This window comes from Lepidothrix coronata, unplaced genomic scaffold, assembly GCF_001604755.1.
Source record: "Lepidothrix coronata isolate B3197 unplaced genomic scaffold, Lepidothrix_coronata-1.0 Scaffold149, whole genome shotgun sequence".
NCBI lineage: Eukaryota > Metazoa > Chordata > Aves > Passeriformes > Pipridae > Lepidothrix > Lepidothrix coronata.
Genome location: NW_016690329.1, coordinates 961,227 through 981,969, shown reverse-complemented (window position 1 = coordinate 981,969; position 20,743 = coordinate 961,227). Strand labels below are relative to the sequence as shown.

Below are 20,743 nucleotides of genomic sequence, written 5' to 3'. Positions count from 1 at the left end.
GCAGCTCCATGGTTAAGTGTTGAATTAAGTTTTACATGAATTCAGCATCTGACAGCTAGGGATTTGGTGTTAAATGATAAAACTGGGGCTTGGGTTAGTTTTTCAGAACTGGCTGTTTTTAGCTTATGGCATTTGACTACAGTGCACCTCAAAACACAGTTCCTGGAAGATACAGTGTGTTTTTTTCTTTTTATTTTAATAACTCCAGTTAACTTTTAGTATGTGGCCACGTGGAAAGAATGGGTTAAATTCCCATCCTTTCAGTCTGTAGGACTGGAGTGTAAAAGGTCTTCACTGTCAGCCTGCTGCTCAACTTATGAAATGGGCTAAATGATGATTGTCACTTCTATATTTGGTCTTGGAAAAAGGACAAATAAGATGAAAATTGTACTCTTGTGGGGCTGTGATTAGAGGGATATTCAAGAATTACATTGCAGTAAGCGTTTCCTTTGTGTTTGGGCTTGTTTCCCCCTTTTTTATTGGAAACTATTTTTGATTAATAATAATTTCATGAATATTTCGTTATTTGTAGGAATTTGAGAGGGAGAAGCATGCTCATAGCATATTGCAGTTTCAGTTCATGGAAATCAAAGAGGCTTTGAAGCAAAGGGAAGAAATGCTTGCAGTAAGTAACTTTTTTTTTTTAATGGTTTCTTTGTTTGGTACATTCCCAGTAAGCACTAGAAGCAGAGAAGGTGAGGCATGGAGAATTTTATTGCCTACTCAAGTTTCTCACCTGAAGAAATATTAGTGTTTAAGGCCAAACAGGTTCAGAGCTGACTAATGGAAATAGTACTTTCCTAAACATTATCTCATTCTTCCCAAGTATTATATTTTGGACAGCTGTTTGTGGAGATGCAGAGGAAAATAACAGAACTGTGTAACTTGTATTAAGTCATCTTGTGAATAATAAGATTGTCTTCAGGAGCACAGGTTCAGTTGAGATGTCAGAAGCTGTGCATGTAGATACTGTTTTTACTTTAGCACCTGACTTTTTTCTTTCTTTGGCATCACTGCGATCTTGACCTTCTTTGTTAACCTGTTACCTGCTTTCTGTCTTCTTGCTTTGCTCCTGTCCCTCAGGAAATCCAACAGCTGCAACAGAAACAGCAGAGCTATGTCAGGGAAATTTCCGACCTTCAGGAGACAATAGAGTGGAAAGACAAAAAAATAGGGGTAGGACTTGTCAACTCCTGAAATGTCTTCAGAGTGTCATTCTCCACCTGATTCTGCTTCTGTAAAACCCCATGAATAAAACCTTCCTTAGTGCCTTTGCTTGGTGTGACTAGCAAATAGCAAGTTTTGTCTTTGGCCAGTGTCATAAAATCCAAGAAAAATCCAGCAGCTGGTCTGATTGCAGACCAAGGGTAGTTTATTTGCTGTGCTGCACCATTTGCATTTGCCATATCGAGAAAGGAAGTGCTATTTATAATGCAATTCCATCAGCATTGAATTTTCGCTTATTCAGATTTAATCTGTGGACTGAGCAGAAACTGGAGTGGGATAAAGAGGTAATAGAGCTATTTATAGGCTATTGGGATGAAAGTCTCCCATGCTTCTTATCCCTTCCCACCACCCCTTGTCAAAGCCACATGGAAACCCACTCTTAAAGAACAACCTGGCTTTCTTTTCCAACTGAACACTGTGAAAGACTTTCTGAATATAGGAGGAAGAAATCTGGCAGCTTGCCCGTGCTTGTGATGTCCAATAATTCGTATCAGCTTGAAACTGAAAATGGTCCAATTTTTTTATGGTTCTATTTGTACTTACATAGCAATATTGGGGGGGGTGGTCAGTGGCAAAATATGCATTTGCACATGGTGCATCCCAGACTAAGGATGACATAGTGGCAGCTTTCAAATTAATTGAAATGTACTGCACCCATGATGGTAACCCATGGAATAAAAAGACTCCTGAAATCCAGGGGGCCTGCTTCTATGCCCTTCTGTTAACATATGTTCAGTGTGCATGTGGAAGTAATATGGATATGGATTAACCTGTCTAACAGATAAGAATAACACGTGGATCCTCATTGGAAGGATCCCTAATGAAGGATTGGGCTCTGAATGTCTGGTTATTGAATAAGCTGTGCATTTCTTGGATTTGGAGTTTATCTCTCTGTCTGTAGACTCGGTCCTGTAATCTGTAAACTTGACCTTTTTTCATCCATGCTCCTTCCATCAGTCTCTGAATATCTTAAATCTACTCATTCTTGTTTGCACTTGCTTTTCATGGCCTTTACTTGTCTACCTTCCTTTCTTTACACCTCCTCGCCCTCTGTCTCTGTTGGGAACTCAGGCACTAGAGAGGCAGAAAGATTTCTTTGATTCCATAAGGAGTGAGCGGGATGACCTTAGAGATGAAGTGCTTGTGCTGAAGGAGCAACTGAAGGTATGCAAGAGGAATAAAAGAAATTTGTAATCAACTGCTGACCTTTTTCTCCTGTACATTCTGGCAGAAAATTTAAATCTACCTCAGTAGCAATAACTTGATTTTCATGTTGCCTGTAAGTTGCCATTTCAGGAATTTTCTATATTAAGTCCTTCCCCCTACTATTGATTGTGACTTCTTAGTGTAGATGAGAGTAATAAGGACTTGCTTTTGTAGGAGATGCTTCTCTGAGGAACATTTTAAGCTGCAGATTTTTGTTTAAAAAAAAAAAGAGCTGGGATGACATGCTTCCTGTCAGAATGGCTAAACTGAGAACTGCAATATCTGTTCTCTTTCCTGACTTCCAGCCATGTTTAATTGAAGCAATTGTTTATTCAGAGTATCACGGACAAGAACACTTAACAATCCCTCTCTTTCTGAGCAGCAGACTCTAAAGCATTGCTTTCCCTTCTCTACAGAAACATGGAATAATTCCTGACTCTGATGTAGCCACCAATGGGGAGACATCAGACATTCTTGATAACGAAGGACACTTGGATTCTTCCAGAACCGTTCCAGGCACAACTCAGGCATTAAAGACAGGAGGGGAGGGGATGCTAGGTAAGTGCTGTATGTCCTTTCAGATCTTCCTGCCTGTCTGTCATTCATTCATCCATCTTTGCTTGAATTTGGGCATCTGTTAGTGGGACAATTAACACATCACGCAGCATGCTACTTGTCAAATCACTTCCTATGCATTTTTCTGCTTAATATTGATTATCACTCCTAGTATGTTGTGCAGTTTCCTGCAAGGGCAAACTTCATTTCCCTTCCAAGGCGGCAAAGGACGAGAATACAAACAGTACATTACAGATAAGTAGCAGCCATTCACATTACTATTTAAACCCTGAATTTGAAAGCTGTCCCAGGATAATTCTGATAAGGAAACAAAAAGCATTTTAGTTTTCTATAAAGAACTTGTATGTTGGTTCATTTATATCCCTGTGAACTGGAAGTGTCTGCTTGAACAACAGTGCTGGGCACTATTACACCGTACTAGAGGATGAATTCTTTGTCCCTGGTAATCCTGTACTATTGAGCAGTTAATTTAATACTTCAACATTTTAACTTGTTAGGTTAACATTTAATTGAAAGAATATAATTGACATAGATAGCGTTAGGAAGGAGAAATCTGGTTGGCAAAAATCTTCTTACACAGTTGTGATGAATGGCCACTCAGAGAACTATTGTACTAGTGTAAGGAAAGGAAGTAATATTTTCGGTTTGTTGGGTTTTTTTGTTCTAAATGAACATGCATAAATAGCATCAGGCAGCCAACTGTTCCAAGTGCAAGTTTTCTTGCTTTGAGCTTTTGGCTGCTTTTTCCTCACTCAGTTTCTGTATGGAAACAATATGGAACACCAAAAACCGAGGTAAGGGTGTATTTTTAAATGCAGTATGTTTTCTATATCTCCTAATTCTGGTTTTGGGGTTTTTTTGGGGAAATAGGTACAACATAGACCCAAAAGCTAACTAACCACAAACACTATTGTTTTAATACCTGTTGCTTCTAAATATAAGTTGGAAGAAAAATTGTTACAACAATAAAAAAAAACCCACACCTTTCAAAAAACCTTCAAAAAACAGAAGTCCCCATCCCTTTGGGTGGCTGTAAGGGGCACAGAGTACCTGAGCTCTGCTCTGTGTTGGGAGTGCTGAACAGCCAAACCACTTGCTTGCCAATCAGATTTTACATTCAGTGTCTGTCATGCACACTGATGATGATGCCTGTTTGTGGTATTAAAAGTAAAATATTACTGAATAATCCTTCATGACTTCATTGTAATGGCATCAGACCCCTGCATGCATAGAGGGGTGTCAGGACTGAAGTTGTAGAGAATATTGCTGAGGAAATACAATCTTTAAAGGTACATCTGCAAGTATTGCTGTTAAATTGCACTGCTTCAAACAGTTGTCCTCCTCAACGAAAGCTGTAATTCACACAGCCAAGAGCATAAATCTCCTTTCCAAAAACACAAGCCAGCACCAGAGACTTCTTGCTTTGAGAGGGCAGTGGTGAGTTTCACTGATCAAAATCTCCAGACCCTTACTAATTCAATTGCTGCTTTGCCTCACGTAATTGGCAAAAGCTGATCTCTTATTAACCTGTTCTTTGATTCATTCTCTCTTTCGGGTTTTAAATGGGGAGGTAAGTGCTGTGGTGTGGTCCCTTCAACTTTCTCAATGGTCTTTTAGGCAAAGCCAATGAAGTGGAGATGAAAAATGAGATTTTGGAGGATGTGGGGAAAAGAGAAATCATGCAGAATACTGAGCATGAGGAACACAAAGAGGAGTCTGAGGAGCAGGAAGTACAGACATTGCATGCTGCTGAAAATGCAAAGGCAGAAAAAATGGTTGAAGAACGTGACGCCCTGCCAACAGTGATGCTCCCAGACAGTAGGTTTGCAGAGCAAACTCAAAGCCTTACAGAACCTGTGTCAGAGAGCACTTCTTCCAACAATGGAAGTGACACAGATGATCTGACAAAGGTGACAGAGCCCACAGGCACACTGGCCCAGCAGCCTGATAGTACGGAGGCTGAACACTGTGACTCGAGTGCAGGGACAGACGAGAACTCGGAGGTGGGGGCTCTGCAAGGCCATCAGATTTCTGAGACTTCTCAGGAAATGCTTTGTGACTTAGGTACAGAGCAGGAACTGGGAGAAGCTGCACCCAGGCAGGAAGAACAAGAGGATCTTAAAACTAGCCATGACCTAAGTGATAATGAAATGGGTCAAGAAGCCAACAGTACAAGTGAGAGCAGTGAGCTGGTTTTTAACCAGGCAGGGCTACCAGAGGGTGCAGTGGGAGGCTTGCTTAGGGAAGAGGGAAATGTGGAGAGTTCCACTCCAGAGGAACTCCAGCACTCAGAAGAAAGTGCTGAAAACAAGGTTACAAAGGTCTTGGAGGAAAAGCTTGTTGAAAGCCAAGACTGCACCGATGGAAGAACTGATGAAACAGGAGGGGATAGAGCTGAAGAAGGAAATGAGGTTGAGAATGCAGTTGAGGGTCAGCCAAGGGAGTCTGTGGGTGTGGAGGGGATGGAGTCCTGTGAAAGGAGTGTCCCAGCAGAATCACTTGAAAAGGAATGTGGAGGACATCAGGCATTCACCCAGCCAGTTTCATCAGAGGACAGTCCTTCAGCATCATCAGAGGAACAAAGTACACAAGATAAAACTGAACTTGAAAATGCTACAGCTGAGAAGGACAGACAGGAGGAAGAATCTATGGAAGAGCTGAAGAAGTGTTCAGGTTCTGCAGAAACAGGGGAGCAAGATAAGGCATCTGTGGAGGCAGAGGGCTGTATTCCTGAGGTAGAAGGAAGTGTGCTGCAGCAGGCACAGCCAGGTACCGATGTTGTGAAAGAGGTGACGGCTCAGGAAACCAGTTTAGACCCAAGTCTTTCAGATGATAAAATTAAGGAGTCAGAATTGGAAAAAGGGGATGAATCTGAGAAAGGAAAAGAAAGTAGGACAGAATGGGTAGAAGATTTAAAGCCAGAGGTAGAAGTTCAAACAGTTCAGTGTAGTGAAGAAACAGCAGGTAGTACAGAAGCAGAGAAAAATATTCCTTTAGAAGGTGAAGTGCAGAAGGTGGTCAAACAAGAGAAAGATGAATCTAAAGAGGAGTCAAGTGTAGGTGTTAGTGTAACTACTGAAAACAAAGCTGATAAAGAAACACTGAAAGAAAATGAGCAAGAATTAGAGCTTACAGACCACCATGGTGGGGAACTTGCTTCTGAGGAACATGCAAACAATTCCCTGGCACAGAAAGCTGAGCGCCTGGAAGATGATGGTGATGCATTTGATTTTGATGAAGAGTCAAATCAAATACTAGAATCTGATGAAAAATGTGATGAAGAGAAAACTCAAACACAGAAAGAAGAGGGTGAGGAAGCAAATGGTGCTGTTGGAAAAACTGCCCACACAGACAAAGCTGGAGAGGGAACAGACCAAATGGGAACCAAAGATGCCTTGACCAAAGATGACAGCTTGCAGCATAAACAAGATGAGCCTGAAGAAACAGGGTGCTTGCAAGGGGAAGCACTGTGGAATGCTGATGAGAAGGCTGATGTGACGGAAGATGAAATCAAAGCATCAGATTCTAATTCAGTGGAAAAAATACAGGGTGAAAGTGTTTTGGAACAGGATTTGGAAAGTGCTGTCATTAACAGGGCTGAAAGCAAGGAGGATTTGCAGGGTAGTAGAAAAGGTAGAGGTAGATCCAGAGATGACTGTACAATATCCTAAGTTCAGGATCTCAAGTCTGAACAAGTTACATGCCATGTGACCAGTCCCAGGACAGAAACATGCACTTTGCACAAGACACCAGACCCTAGGAATACTCTTACAGCTTTTTCCTTATAGGTAACTCATCATAATGCAATGTATGTACGTGGTAGTGATGCAAGTATTAAGTTATTCGCTGACATACCTGGCCACAAGAAGTCATGAGTGGGCTTTGTTTTGCTGTGTCTCAGGTTAAAAGTTTATCACCAGATGAGCTTCACAAATTGACCATGCAGACTATCATACCTCTAGAGTGGATAACTGCTACTGAGGAATTTCTGTAGGCATTTTTTTATTCTAGGCTAGATGACAGGTGTCCTGAATGTACATATGTGCATGGGACCTTAGTGAACTTATGCACATGCTTACTTCTGCTTAGATCTGCAGTAAGTACATTAACACTTCATGAAGGAACTCATCAGATCAGCCAAACTGATGTTGAAACTTCTTTCAGAATGATTAAAATCTATGAACTAATCTTATTTTTTTAATATGGAAAAAAAGAAGATATTTTCATTCCACTTTGTGTCTATTTCTAATATGGTCACATTCCAAAATATAGTAGGATCACTGTGAATCTGCTTAGTCTAAGCACTTTGGAAGAACAATATACAGTTTGAAGAAAGTGCAACATACAGGTCTTAGTTTGCTGAAAGGAAAAAATATATACATGTTTACTTCATCTAGGCACTTTGCACCACAATAGGCCTTTCACACCATGTCTCACATGGGGTTTTTTATTTTTTCCAGAGAAAGTGTCAATACACACTGTAATGTGTGCTTAGGTCTGCTCTTAAGTACTGTCTAGATATGAATGTATAAAATATCTATTTTTCCAAGAAGATTTTTATCTAAAATTGCATTTGCTTACTGCATTATATTTTTTGCTAACTATGATTCTGAAAGAATGTTTTTATCTCTGAAACAATCTTACCTCCTCCGTTCTGGAAAGAAGATAAGTTTGCATGTCTTAACTCTTATTGGGTATCAGACCAAAGATGACTGTTGTTCTGTGTACTAGCCCCCGTGCTTTTTGGAAAAGCTGGATTGCTTTGAATTCCTGGCATAAATTAGACACTTGGACTCCATTGCTGTATTTTTTTCTTGCATCTTTGCTAGTGCTTGGGAGGAAGAGCATGTTTTGCATACATAAATATTCATTTAAAGTTGTTTTAAGCAATGAGCGTCACAAGAAAATGCAAATTGAGGGGGGTGGGGGCTATGGAAGGCTGTGTTTGTATTGATGTTACAAAGCTGATAGAGTACAGACAGAATGCAAAATTTCAAGATGTATATCAAAATGTGCTGCTGTATATAATTTAAATAAACATATTTTATACTCTAAATTACCTGTCCAGAGCACTGTTTCTAAACCTGCACAAATAGTTATTTAAATCTGTATAATTTCAAACGCATTTTTCTGCAGCTTTGTTCAGTTTATTGCGTTGTGCTACGTAGCTGGAAGAGCGATCTTCCTAGGACGGGGCAGCCTCGGGGTTTGAGGACCTTGAATATATGATGGCACCCTTAACTGTAAACCTCTAACAGGTCTGTAACCCTGTAACTCCTTTCATATGGCTTCTCTCCACCTTACAGCAGATCCACCATGGTTTCTGTAAGTATCAGCAGTTGTTCTTAAAGGGTTTACACTAAATGCTAATCCAAAAAGTCATAGATCTTAAGAGCATTTCTTATTAACATGTAGCAGTGTTTATTTATAAAGATTTGGCTCTGCTATACTCTCAACAGTAATATCTGGTTTAACGTTGAAAGTGCTTTTTAAATGTTAAATACATTTAAATACATCATTAAATGTGCTTCCCAGGCTTCACCTGTACATGTGGATGGATCTATCTGAGTTAAATTAGCCACATGGTAATTTCCTGGATTTTTTAGCCAAGTTGATTTCTAATCGAAAGGTGTCTGGGTGGTTGAGGGAATCACTGATGAGCTGATTTTTAACGAGTTTTTTAACTTCATAAAACAAAGTATCTGTAAGATAATTCCTTTTTAAAGCCAGGTCACAGAAGGAGAAACAACTCCAGTCTTGCCTGTCCACATACCAGCTTTTATCGCACTCTCAGTGTAAATAGGGCAGGAGCAAGAACATGGACAGGCACTGCAGAGTAGCTGATGTGCCAGAAATCCATCCTGGAACATTAGCTGCTTGTTACTTCTGTTGGCACCTGGTCCCTGACGTCTGGAATTGGGCAAGTACCGTGGAAGAGAAGGTCACGGTATTGTTTTACCTCTTTGGTTTTGCTTGAGTATTTGCACATCGAGGGAGAGGAGGAGGTCTCCCAGGTAAATTACCTTGATGGTAAAGGGAACTACTAGATGTTATATTCAAAACTTAATAATTTCAGCATTTTATGTCAGCCAGCATTGAGTGAAATGTGTGCCATTAGAGAGGGAGAGGAGGCAGTGTCTCAGGAGGAATTACCTAGAAAATGCATCTCTTGTGAAGTAACGCAATTGAAAACAGTTTTGGGCATTTCCCCTGCAACAGGTAACAGATAGAAGAAAACACCTGGCTTGTCACTTTCTTTGGTGTTTTTGACTTTCAAATATGAGTATGTGACCCAAGGATGAGACTTTTGTCTTTCAGAATAGCCCCAAATGTTTGCTGGGTTTTCTGTTCAACACCTGGTGCCACGTGTAGCCTGTAGCCCAGGTTTGTGCATAACTGCACATTCAGAGCTAGCCTGAAATGCTTTCAAAAGCAATAGCTGAAGAAAAGTACCTGATGAAAAAGGAAACAAAAATAATGAAAAGGTCTTTGTCAATATTTCCTTTACTACAGAAAAGAACAGTCCTCCTGTTCCCTTCAAAATCAGTATTGCAAGCTGGTGTTTTCCAAATCCTGTGCTGTCCCCAACAGTATCCCTCTTCTGAGAAAGACAGGAAGGCATTTCTCAGTATTTTATGTTGTTTTCTCATGATTCAAATAAATGGACAGATCTGGAGAAAGTAGTATTGTCTAACCTGCTAATGATCCCAGAGTCGTATTCCTGCAGGCTGTTCAGAACAGCTGCTTGGGGCTGGGGCTGCGATTTCATGGAATGTCTTTCCATCCTCTAAGTAGAATTTATCTTTCATTTGCATAATGATTAATTACTTTGTGGGCCACACATCATGTAAGTCGTGCAGATAAAAACAGCTCCTTCCCATCCCATGGGAAGCTCCATCCCATCCTTCCAAGTGGGAAGAGCCATGGAGAATCTGTGGCTGATTTGAGGATGTTTGGTCAATGGTGCCACTGAAGCAGCACCCAAGTTGGCATTGCCTTGGGTCACCTGCAGTGCCAAGGCAATGAGAACAGTAATTTCATTCACAAACCATAGCAGAAGACACTGGTCACCATCACCCCCCTGTGTCCTGCTCCCTCACAGGCCCCATTCCTCCTTCAGTCCTCTGTTAAACTCCTATGTGTGTGAAAGCCATGAACTGGTGCAGTGAGTATCCTGGGAATCATGTTTTCCAAAGTGAAATGAGGTGAATGTCACACTCTAATTATTCACTCTAGTATCTTTGTGTGTGAAATAAGGATAATGACTGTTACAGATAGGAATTTCAATTAGCTGCTTCAGTGTCCTAATTCAGGAAATTGCTCTTTCCTGCTCACCTGCTCTCAAAGTCCTCAGATCCTTGATTTGTTGGAAAAATGTCTCCTAAATGCAAAATTAAGGTGACTGCAGAGATAGCAAAGACAAAGTAAGTTTTCTGTGTTAGCGTGGGGGTTTAAAAGATAAATGAAATCTCAAAGACCTTCATCTCTATGGGTAGAAAACTTTCCTACAGAAAAAGCAATTTTCCAGACTAATTTTCTCCCTGGTCCTGTAAATTCTGCACAGATGTCCGTAATGAAGGAAGAGAGGACTGATGGTGAGATTGGACTTGAAGGTTCATCCCAAAGTGCTAACATCCATTTTGCAGGGAAGGGGCTGGGGGGAAGCTGATATGCTTCCTTCCTGGAAGCTGGAGGAGGTGTCCTTTCTTCAGGCAGGTGTGTTTCACCCCACAGCAGTGGCTGTGTTAATGAAAGTTACAACTAAATTATTTTCAGGATCAAGGTGGATTATTTGGCTCCTTTAGAGTCAGTAAGTTTGGGCTAATTTTGTAGTGGCCCAGAGGTTTCCTGCTGCCTCAGTCCTTGTTCTCCTTCCAGTCCTTAGAACTCCACTTCTCAATCTTTGCTGACCTGTGACTCCCAAAACTATCTCCTAGTATCTTCAACCTGTCTTTTACTGTTTGCTCTTCTTGTTTTCTTCATTGTCCTTTATTTTTCTTTATCTTTCATCTTTTGCAGAATTTCTGTAAGTTTCCTTCCCATATAGATCTGTGAAAGTATTATTTTGAAGGGGTTTATACCTGTAAAGTTTGGTTACTCTTGATGGTTGATGAAAATGTGAGGTTTCTGTTGGTTTTGTTTATTTTGTTTTTCCATAGAAATGCTCAGGTGTAACAGTTGAGTAAAAAAAAAAAAGATAGGACTTGAGAAGGATTAAAATGATGGCACAGAGTAGCTGCACTGGGATGTCACGTTAAGATCTCTATTGGGGTATTGCATCAGAAGCCAAGGTAAAGGTTTTATTCCATGCTCTGGGATGACTGCTGGTGTATGGGAATTTGTATAGCCAGGAGGGGAATGACATACCACATTATTGCTAGCTAATGGACTGTATATGTCTGCTGCACAGAGGGACTTTCATTTGAAAACCAGTTTTCCCCATGATTTGATTAAATGCAGGCTCTTTATTCCCTTTAACTGGACGTGCTAACAAGAAAAAAGGGAGAACCACAAGAACCACAAGACTTTGGCCCGTTCAGGATTTAAGGACAAAGGAGGACTGGCATTTTTAAAGCTCTTCAGAAACATTTAAGTCACTCTATCAACAGAATTTACCTGGTAAAAGCCCACCAGGCTCTTACTTGTAATTTGTCAATTTGCTTTCCTTAAGTTTACAAAAAGACCTTTTTCTTGAGTGACCTTTGGATTTTAACCATTTAAGACCTTAGCTGTGGAGTTGAGCTCTGAACACCCTGGGTTCTGCCCAGGTGGCTGCCTGCTGGCAAGGGAGGCAGGCTAAATAAACCTGCAGTAAACACCCACGTCAGACCTGGGGACTAAGACTCGGCTGAGGTCAACAGAGCCTCTTCTAAGAAGTGCATTTGAGTGCTATGTTCCAGTGCACTTCTGCTTGAGGTGCACCTGAACAGAGGTTGTTAATTAATGAGATAATTTTAGTGATAAGAGAATGTGTGAGTACCTGATAAAATGCTTTCATGTTTTGCACCCCTTAACAGGGAAGGAAAAAACACAAGCAATTTGGTCACTTAATCTGTAGTTCTTTTTTCCAGTTGTCTCAGTCTGTAGAGTGGTCTTCATTAATGAAAGCCACACATATCCATGTGCTGACCGTGTAGCACTTCCAAGTGCAAGTGTAGCACAACAGCTGGCCCAGATTGCCCATGGCCTCTTGATGTCTGACATGGAGAACTGACTGTGAAGAGAAAAGAAGATTTTACCAGACTGCTGCATTCAAAACACAAATAATTTGATGGGCAAATGTTTTTCTGGTTATAATATTGAAGACAAAATGTCATTGCCATGTAAAAGAAGGGAAGATTTAAAGTGCTGAGAACATGCTTAGCTATGATTATAGGTTTTTACAGTATTTTCATTGTGCTAAACTGTAAAGATTTGTGAGATTTTGTGTTGCAGTTGTGTTTGACCCTAGAGTTCTTGCATGCTAACCTAACGTAGAAGATTAGCCTCTTTGCATGCAGCTACTGCCGTGACAAGCATGTTCTGTGAGAATGACATAACCTCCCCTGGCTGCAGCCCCTTCCCAGCCCTGTCTGTGGCCTCATTTCCTGTGGTACGTGCATAACTCCCTCCACCAGTAGTTCCACTAACCTTAATGGTTCATCACATCTATCAGATGCGCTCCGGAACGTGCCGCACGATCACATCAGCACTGAACCTTCACTCTTATCTTTCAGACAGGCTGAAAAGGCTCATCGATGAACGAGAATCCCTCCTAGACCAGGTAATCACGGGGAAAGGGAAATGCTATTTGCAAAATCTTTAATAAGAATAACAGGGATTAAGAAAACAGCCCCCAGGCAAGGTGTAGGGCAGCAGCGCCGCTGCCTCGCAGAACATGTGCTGGGTTGCTCTTGCTGGGCACTTGCTGCCTCGCTGGCCACTTAATTCTTCCTCTGAAACATTTCTCCTGCACATTAATTCAGGATACATGGGAAGAGCAATGCCACCCAGTGTGCCCGTTCCACACTGCTAACCTGTCACGTTCAGTGTCCTCAGTCACCTAAAACTCCTTCTCCAGGATTATTTCTGAAAAATAGTACTTTACATTGGCCAAGCCCAGGGGTAAAACAAGCATGGCTCAGCAAATTTCATTTCCAAGAGTCAGCCCTCTGGATTTCTGGGTCTGTGGGTTATGGGCCATTCGGAAAGAAATGGTGGAAGAATTGCTGTAGGTGGGTAAATAGCAATTAAAGTGATTTTTGCTGGTTCCATGATATTCCATGGAGGATATAAAGTTTATTCAGAAAACTTCAGCTGATCTGTTTCTCTGCAGGTCACTCTGTGCTTTCATTTACGCTCTAGATCCTTGACCTTGAGACTTGCACACACCCAAACACAGTTTTGGGAGTTTTTAAGAATGTTTTACATGAATGCGCCTGCAGAACATTTGTGCCTTTTCTAGTAAAATAGCCTTCTTCCACTCATTGTGTTTGGTCCTGAATTTATATGTAAGCACTGATGTGTAAAATATGATGAGTCATTTGCCAAAAGAATTTCTAGGACATTCCAGATTTTCTGGAATTTAAGTTTAAAAAAAAATATAGTTTGTTTTATAATACTTGAGTGATTTTGAGTACTGAGCCGCAATTTTTCTCACTGACTTTAATAACTATTTTGTGTTCTTCAGATTAAAAAATTAAAGGGACAACTGGAAGAAAAGCAAAAGAATGGCAAGATGGATAACACACAGTCAGAAGATGAAGTTCTGGAAAATGGGACAGATATGCACATGATTGATCTCCAAAGTGAGCTGCATTTTGATTTTAAGGGAATTTTGTGCCCTGCATGCGGGTGAGAAAATGTATAAGCACATGACTGAGTAAAAGTGAGCCCTCAGTTCTTAGGGAGCTTCAGCTATGCACCTCTATAGAGGTGAGGGAATTAGGAGCCTTTGTTGGAGTAAGATTGCAGATGGGAGTCTGTATTATTGCTCCTCAGGAGAGCTGGGGTGAATTCAGGATAATTCCACTTTCAGAGTGGTCGTAAGGGAATCAGGCAAGAATGGGAATAGTGCCTATCTATAGCTGGGCACTTTTTGACAGAGAACTACTCTACTGCTGCAGATCCCTGATGCATGGAAATTTTATGACAGACTTGTTAGAAACTGCTAACACTTGTTCTGACATCTCTGATAAATCTGCAATTTTTTTAGGAGATGCCAACAGACAGATCAGTGATCTCAAATTTAAACTAGCAAAGTCTGAGCAAGAGATAACAGCACTGGAGCAGAATGTAAGTTTTTGGCTTGTTCTGTTTGTTTAGGCACGGTGAGAATGCAAAGAGAAAGTGTATTTTGTTATATGATAAATGAAATTATGATTACTGTGATTTTCCCTTCAGATAAGAAACAGGAGTGTTGGAGCATTAGGGCTACTAGGACTGAAATGCTTTCATTTATGTTTGGGAAAGAGGGAATATATTATTCATCTGAAATGAGGGAAAAACATTCAAAGACAAAGGTATATTGAGAGCACTTGCTGAACTCTGCAGAACACTTCCTTATGCCCAGCTATTGACAAGTCTTAAATGGCTCCTGGCATATGATGTATATGTATGGATTTGATACACAGCTGTTCAATTTTGATTGTTTGCTCTTGTCCAGACTACATCAGTGATGCTCTTGCAAAGAGAATTTTAGTCAATGGACTGTATTTTTTGTTGCTGGAAGCATATTAAATATGGATATGTGTAAAAGGTCTGCAGTAGGTTACTGTTGCCATGCTTCCTTGGTATATTTTTTTTTTCTGAAAATGGGCCTTATTTTATTAATGAGGAGTGAGCATCTCTCTGGTTATTCCTTGAGTACTAGTGGGAGAGTAAACCTTCAGGGTAACTTCCTGGTGCAGCTTTTAATTCAGAAACTTTGCCTTCACCTTAGGTAATACGACTGGAAGGTCAGGTAGCCCGATACAAAACTGCTGCTGAAAATGCTGAAAGAGTAGAAGATGAACTGAAAGCAGAGAAACGCAAACTACAGAGAGAGGTAACTCCAGCTGCAGGCTGTCACAGGCCAGCAGTCAGCCTGCTCTGTGTGGGGGGAGACCTGCCCCCCTGGTGTGTTTTAGAGGAGGAACCACCCTTATTGGCACAGCAAAGAATAAACATCTAATTTTTTTAATTGATTTAGCTATTAATTCTAAATGTACAACCAAACTTTCGGTGCTCAGACTGGAGTAACAGTCTCAGCTGTGAACTCCCACTGCTGTTTCATCATTCCTTCCTAAACTGGCTTGCTGTGCCTTGATTTGTACCAGAGCTGGTTCTCTGGAGCAAACTCGAGTTCCCTTTGTACAACATGAACCTGGAAGCAGCCTCCAAATGCTCAGGTTTGCAGCTGTGAATGTTCCTGTGGTTCCACATTCATCAAGCTGAAAAGTTCCTATTTCTGCTTTGCTGTCCTTGTCCTCGATTGTACCTGAAGGCTCATTACTTTGGGATGTATAAATTCTGGGTTTGTAAACACACATCACTGGTCTCTTGAGAACATGTGGTTCAGAAATTACAGCAGTAGAAAGCTGCAAACTCTGCTGTAAACTTAGTTTGGGTGCTTCGTTATTTAAGAACAGTGCCACACCTTGCCAGGAATGACAGTCTAAACTTTCAAGCTCAGAGTCTAAACTTGAAGGCTAAATGGATGTGAGTCGTTCTCTGTGAGCTTGTTTTTCTTGCTCTGTCAATCTCTTCACGCCTGTTTGCTGTAGTGTGGCTGTCCACAGATTCTGTCCATGTTTCTGTCTTTTAAAAGCGTTGCATCTTCAAGTCATCTGTAATTTTCACCTTGTTTTTCTTTCCAAACTTCACGTTCTTTCCAAGTAGCTGCCCACAACCAGCCCGAATACCTTTATCAGCTTCTCTCACTCCTGCCTCCTGAGGTGTTTGATTTTTTTTCAGTGTGGCTCTTTGCTTTTTCCGAATACTCCTTCTGCTCTACTGCCTATAAGCACTGCTATGTGCAGTCCAGCTCTCTCCCCCTACCCCCATCCTGTGGTGTGTTTTATAGGAAACTAAGGCTGTGGATGTAGTTCTGGGAACCAGAAACGTAAAAGCTGAGTGGTGAGACAGGTGTACATCACCCAGCAGATACCTCTGACCCTCATGCCTCTGGAGTTGAGGAAAATTCTGAGCCAGTTGTTCAACATTCTGTAAATACCTTGGATTCTTGGCATGCTTAGAAAATACCTGTGTGTGTGGCTTTCAAAGCAGTTACACAACATTTACTTTTAACTCTACAAAAAGGAATTTTCAACGGCTTTATGTTAGAAGGAAATTCCAGCAATATGGTCAGTTGGTGTTGGTAGCTACAAACCTTGCTTTTCTTTGGAAACTGAAAACACTGTGAAAGTTACCTTTTCTTTTTTTTTTTTTTTCCTGCTTCCTTCCTTCAGCTTCGTTCAGCACTGGATAAAACTGAAGAGCTTGAGGTGAGCAATGGGCACCTAGTGAAACGTTTGGAGAAGATGAAAGCCAACCGGAGTGCTTTACTGTCGCAGCAATAACCACCACCTCCCGATGGAAACCACTACTACTTGACGGAATCGGAACGACGCCGCAGCTGCTTCTGTCTCTTGCTGCCCGGGATGCTTTGTGTCATGCCTTCTGAGAACAGACAACCCCAACATTTGCTACGTGCCACCCAGCTGTGGGTCTCTCTGCGCAGATTCAAACCTACTGCACTGTATCCATAGGAGTAGCTGATCCAAATGGCTGTGCCTGCAGGAGCCCTTCCACACTGAGCGCTGGGGACATTGGAAGTACAGTTATCAGTCGACCACGTAAGAAGCACATTAAGTTCTCCATCCAGAGGGGCACAGCAGCCATTTATTGCCATTTAAAATGGTATTCAAAGAAAACAATTTGACTGGAATTTTGTGTCTTGCTGAAAATTTTAAAAGAAACACTGTAAGTTTTGGACTTTTCTCGTGACAGTATCTGTAATTTAGTGACTACGGTAGAGTTATTCATAGTAGGTTTTTCATTTACAAATCACTGTGGAACCACAAGCCATTACAAAGCAAAACTCCTTCAGTGGAAACCATGGAAGAAGATGGTCTTGGAAGCAAAAGTGACCTTAAATGACTTTGCCAATAAAACAAAGGTGTCTGGAGGGATTTTTGCACCAGTGGAATCATGAGACTCTTTTATTTCAGGGTAAATAGGCAATAGCTTCATTGAATTTTCAACTTTTATTTGTATTATTTAATCCCTGCTCTTGGAGTTGAAGTAAATGACTTTTAAAGGATGTAAAGTTGCGTTAGTAAACCAGCATAAGGCCGTGTTTTCAGAAATGGTGGGTTTTGCACTTAGATCATTCTCTTTGGTGCATTTGTCAAAGCAAGTGTCATTTGCTTAAACAAAATATGAAATGGGTTTTTTACATCAGAAACTATCTACTGGTCCATGAACCACTAGGAAACGATGCCGCTACAAAATAAAAGTCTGATTTTTAAAAGAGTAACTGATAAGTAAAGAAGCACTTTAGAAAATATTACTGCCTATGGGTTTTCTACAAATACAGAAGTAGCGACTTCTTTCCTTCTTAGGTCATTATGAAGGTTTTCCACTTTTCCTGAAAATCAGCGTAACCAATTAAGATGTTGCAGGCAATTATTGTGTGTACAAAAATTATATATGACTAGCACTACAGCTCTGGTTTATTGGAAATCATTCTGAATGTACTACTCAAAGGAGAACAGCAGTTACCTGAGGGATAAAGTTGCCTGTCCCCTTTCGGCCCTTACAGGAAAGAGCCTGAGGCAGGCGACTGATCCCTTCGGAATCTGCTCATGCTGTGAAGCAGCATCTGCTGTTCCACAGGAGCAACCCTCTGTCCATGCTGCGTCAATAGATATGGTTCTGTCAAGCCAAATCCAGACCCGGGAGACCACATTTCTTCTTAACTTAGTCTTCAGACTCTCTGATCCAGGTCTTTCCCCAGCCTCTTCCTTGCAGATGGGAGGTTACAGTACAAACTGCTGCTATTTTCAACGCAAGGGAATCGCTGGTATCTTCTTAGAGCACCTTCACTAAATAAACCAAAAACAGTGTCTGAATGTGTTTCTCTGGTTTGGCTAGGAAACAACACCTTCTTCTTCATCTCTTCTGAGTGCACAAGGAAATTTAGGAATGAAGTACTGAAATTAATATCCCAGGAAAAGGATGAAGAAGGCTTTTTTTATGCTCCTGGGGAACACTTCCAGAGACGGTGATTCCACCACCTCCCTGGGCAACTTATTGCAATGCCTGACCATTCTTGCAGTGAAAAAACGTTTTCTAATATCTAATCTGAACCTCCCCTGATGCAGTTTAAGGCCATTTCCTCTCGTCCTTCCATTTGAGATGTGGCAGAAGAGCCTAACTCCCCCCCGGCTCCACCCGCCTGTCAGGGAGTTGCAGAGAGCGAGAAGGTTCCCCCGAGCCTTCTCTTCTCCAGGCTGAGCCCCCCCAGCTCCCTCAGCTGCTCCTCATCAGACTTGTGCTCCAGACCCTTCCCCAGCTCCACTCCCTTCTCTGGACACGCTCCAGCACCTCCATGTCCTTCGCATTCCTTGTTTTAGCCTAAGACTGGATGTGTACATGAAATGAAGCCATCAACACTTGCGTCACTACTCCACGGGGAAAGCCCAGTAGCTGTTTACTTCAAGAAACTTCTGCTCCTGCAAGCTCCCAACCACTTCAGAGTGAAAGGAAATGTCTCCGGAGGCAGATGCAGTCCCTGGGTTGTGTATTGACCCCAAGAGATAAAACCCTTAAATTCAGTGATTGGCTCTGTCCTGACGCATAACACGTGACCATACCGACTAGGTGCAATTTTGAGAAGTGTATTTAAAATATGCATCCTTTTCAAAGTCCTCAAATTATCTGTTTCTAGATATAAACATACTGAATTGGACACCCTGCCCAGGGAAGCTGTGGCTGCCCCATACATGGAAGTGTTCAAGGCCAGGTTGGACAGGGCTTGGAGCAACGTGGTCTAGTGGAAGGTGTCCCTGCCCATGACAAGGGAGGTGGAATGAGATCTCTAAGGTCCCTTCCAATCCAAACCATTCTGGGATTCTGGGATTCTATGAATTATACCAGTAATTCAGCAGTGCATTACCTGGTAATGGGAAAGTCATGGCAAACTTCTTCCAAGCAAGCTTGATTTTAGGCAAACCTCTAGTGAAGCAATAGGATACTGAAACAATCAGGCTTTCTGCAAACTGCCTGCAGTACAATAATTCATGTTATTTATTACTTTACAGTTACTTTTTCCACAGTTTCATGTTCACTCACCTCCAGAAAGAGGACATCAGTTGTGAATCTGATGCTGTCCCCAGGGAGGTGTTGGAAGTTTGTCTTGTCCATCTTGGCATATGCTTCCTGCAGATAATGAACAACCGTGTCCAACTGGTCTTCATCTTCAAGGAATGTTTCTATGCAGGGCACATATTTTCTATACATCAGGAATTGTTTCAGCCAAGGGGACTGTTTCCCACTTTTTAAGATCTCCAATAAATGTTTCTCAGTCCCCCTTTTGTGGTCTGTAAAATCCACTAGTTTTTTGTTTTCCTTGTCCCTCATGGCTCGGGCAGGGTCTGGGAGGAGCTGCCTGCCGTGCGAAGGTGCCAGCTGAAGGACCTTCCTGTGCCTTGGTGGAGAAGGTCCTTGTTCATCAAATGTGGTGAAACATGGAGATGGAAGGAATCTTTTTAAATTAAATTTTCGCTCCAGCTAGGGCTTTGGGGTCTTTGTTTGTTTGTTTGTTTTTTGAGAGGAACGTTCAGGTGCAGAGCCAGGTTTCTTGTGGAATACCTCAAAATCACTGTGGATACCAATTTACAATTTTCTGTGCTTGACTTGTATAATTTCTGGTGTACAAAGCCTCTGGGGCCTAAAAAATGAGCTAAGGGATTTTCAGAATGCAAACAAACATGCTAAATACAACATCTTAGTAATGATAAGGTGTGTGATTGTCACCAGTCATCTTTTCATTTGTGGTAGTGGTGAAAGCTGTCTCTCCTGGCAAGATTCAGGAGAAACAACTCAGCAACTAAGCATTGGTCCAAAAGGCTAAAAAGAATGCTTTGCTCATCAAAAAGGGATGTGTTTATTATTTCAAAGTAGTTTTCATCTCGCACCCCATAAGCATTAACCTCATGACGGAAATCAGATGTGTTATTTCAACCTGGATATGCTCTTAGTAGAAATCTTTGTGTGTGGTAAAGTAGATGAATGTTGAAGACACATGTTTTCTCCCCCTAACTTTCAGTATGACTTAGCTTTAGAATAAGGGAAGAAAAAGAACTGGTTGGTTTACTGCAAACTGTTTTATGTTTTTCTGTGAAGAATGTACAACAACAGGGCTTTTAATGGTAATAATAGCACATGTCCCAGTCCTTTTAACTGAGCTCCAAACGAGAGCGCCTCGGGACCTAGAGTGGAGCTGAGGCGGCAGCAGCCTGGTGAGGAACAGCTCCTGGGGGAACCAGGATGGGTTTTCCCAGAACTTAAGTGAATTTGTTATCCTCTATTTTAAATTGTTAAATAATTTTATTGTTTGCAAATGGAATGTTACCCAAAATGTTGGGTTTTTGTTTTGTTTGTTTGGCTTTTTTCCAAGCGCTCTGTTAGGGAATGTGAGCGTGGAAAAGGAAATTCATTATGAGCAGAACTCGCCAATAAAATGTCACTTGTTTGGGTAGTTTTTATGGAG

The 20,743-nt window shown here is 41.4% G+C and overlaps 1 protein-coding gene across 2 annotated transcripts in view; it reads left to right on the top strand.

The window, feature by feature from the left end:
* LRRFIP1 (LRR binding FLII interacting protein 1) overlaps positions 1 to 20,738 on the top strand; it is a 112,623-nt gene extending 91,885 nt beyond the window's left edge. The window contains exons 17-25 of one of the 2 annotated variants that reach the window (XM_017828522.1): positions 533 to 625; positions 1,084 to 1,176; positions 2,299 to 2,391; positions 2,850 to 2,991; positions 12,726 to 12,772; positions 13,679 to 13,796; positions 14,204 to 14,283; positions 14,930 to 15,034; positions 16,437 to 20,738. In XM_017828522.1, coding sequence (XP_017684011.1) covers positions 533 to 625; positions 1,084 to 1,176; positions 2,299 to 2,391; positions 2,850 to 2,991; positions 12,726 to 12,772; positions 13,679 to 13,796; positions 14,204 to 14,283; positions 14,930 to 15,034; positions 16,437 to 16,547 — 882 coding nt within the window. In that variant the 3' untranslated portion in view covers positions 16,548 to 20,738. The remainder of the gene's footprint in view (positions 1 to 532; positions 626 to 1,083; positions 1,177 to 2,298; positions 2,392 to 2,849; positions 2,992 to 12,725; positions 12,773 to 13,678; positions 13,797 to 14,203; positions 14,284 to 14,929; positions 15,035 to 16,436) is intronic. The other variant, XM_017828523.1, reaches the window with a different exon arrangement.
* Positions 20,739 to 20,743: the final 5 nt, after the last annotated feature.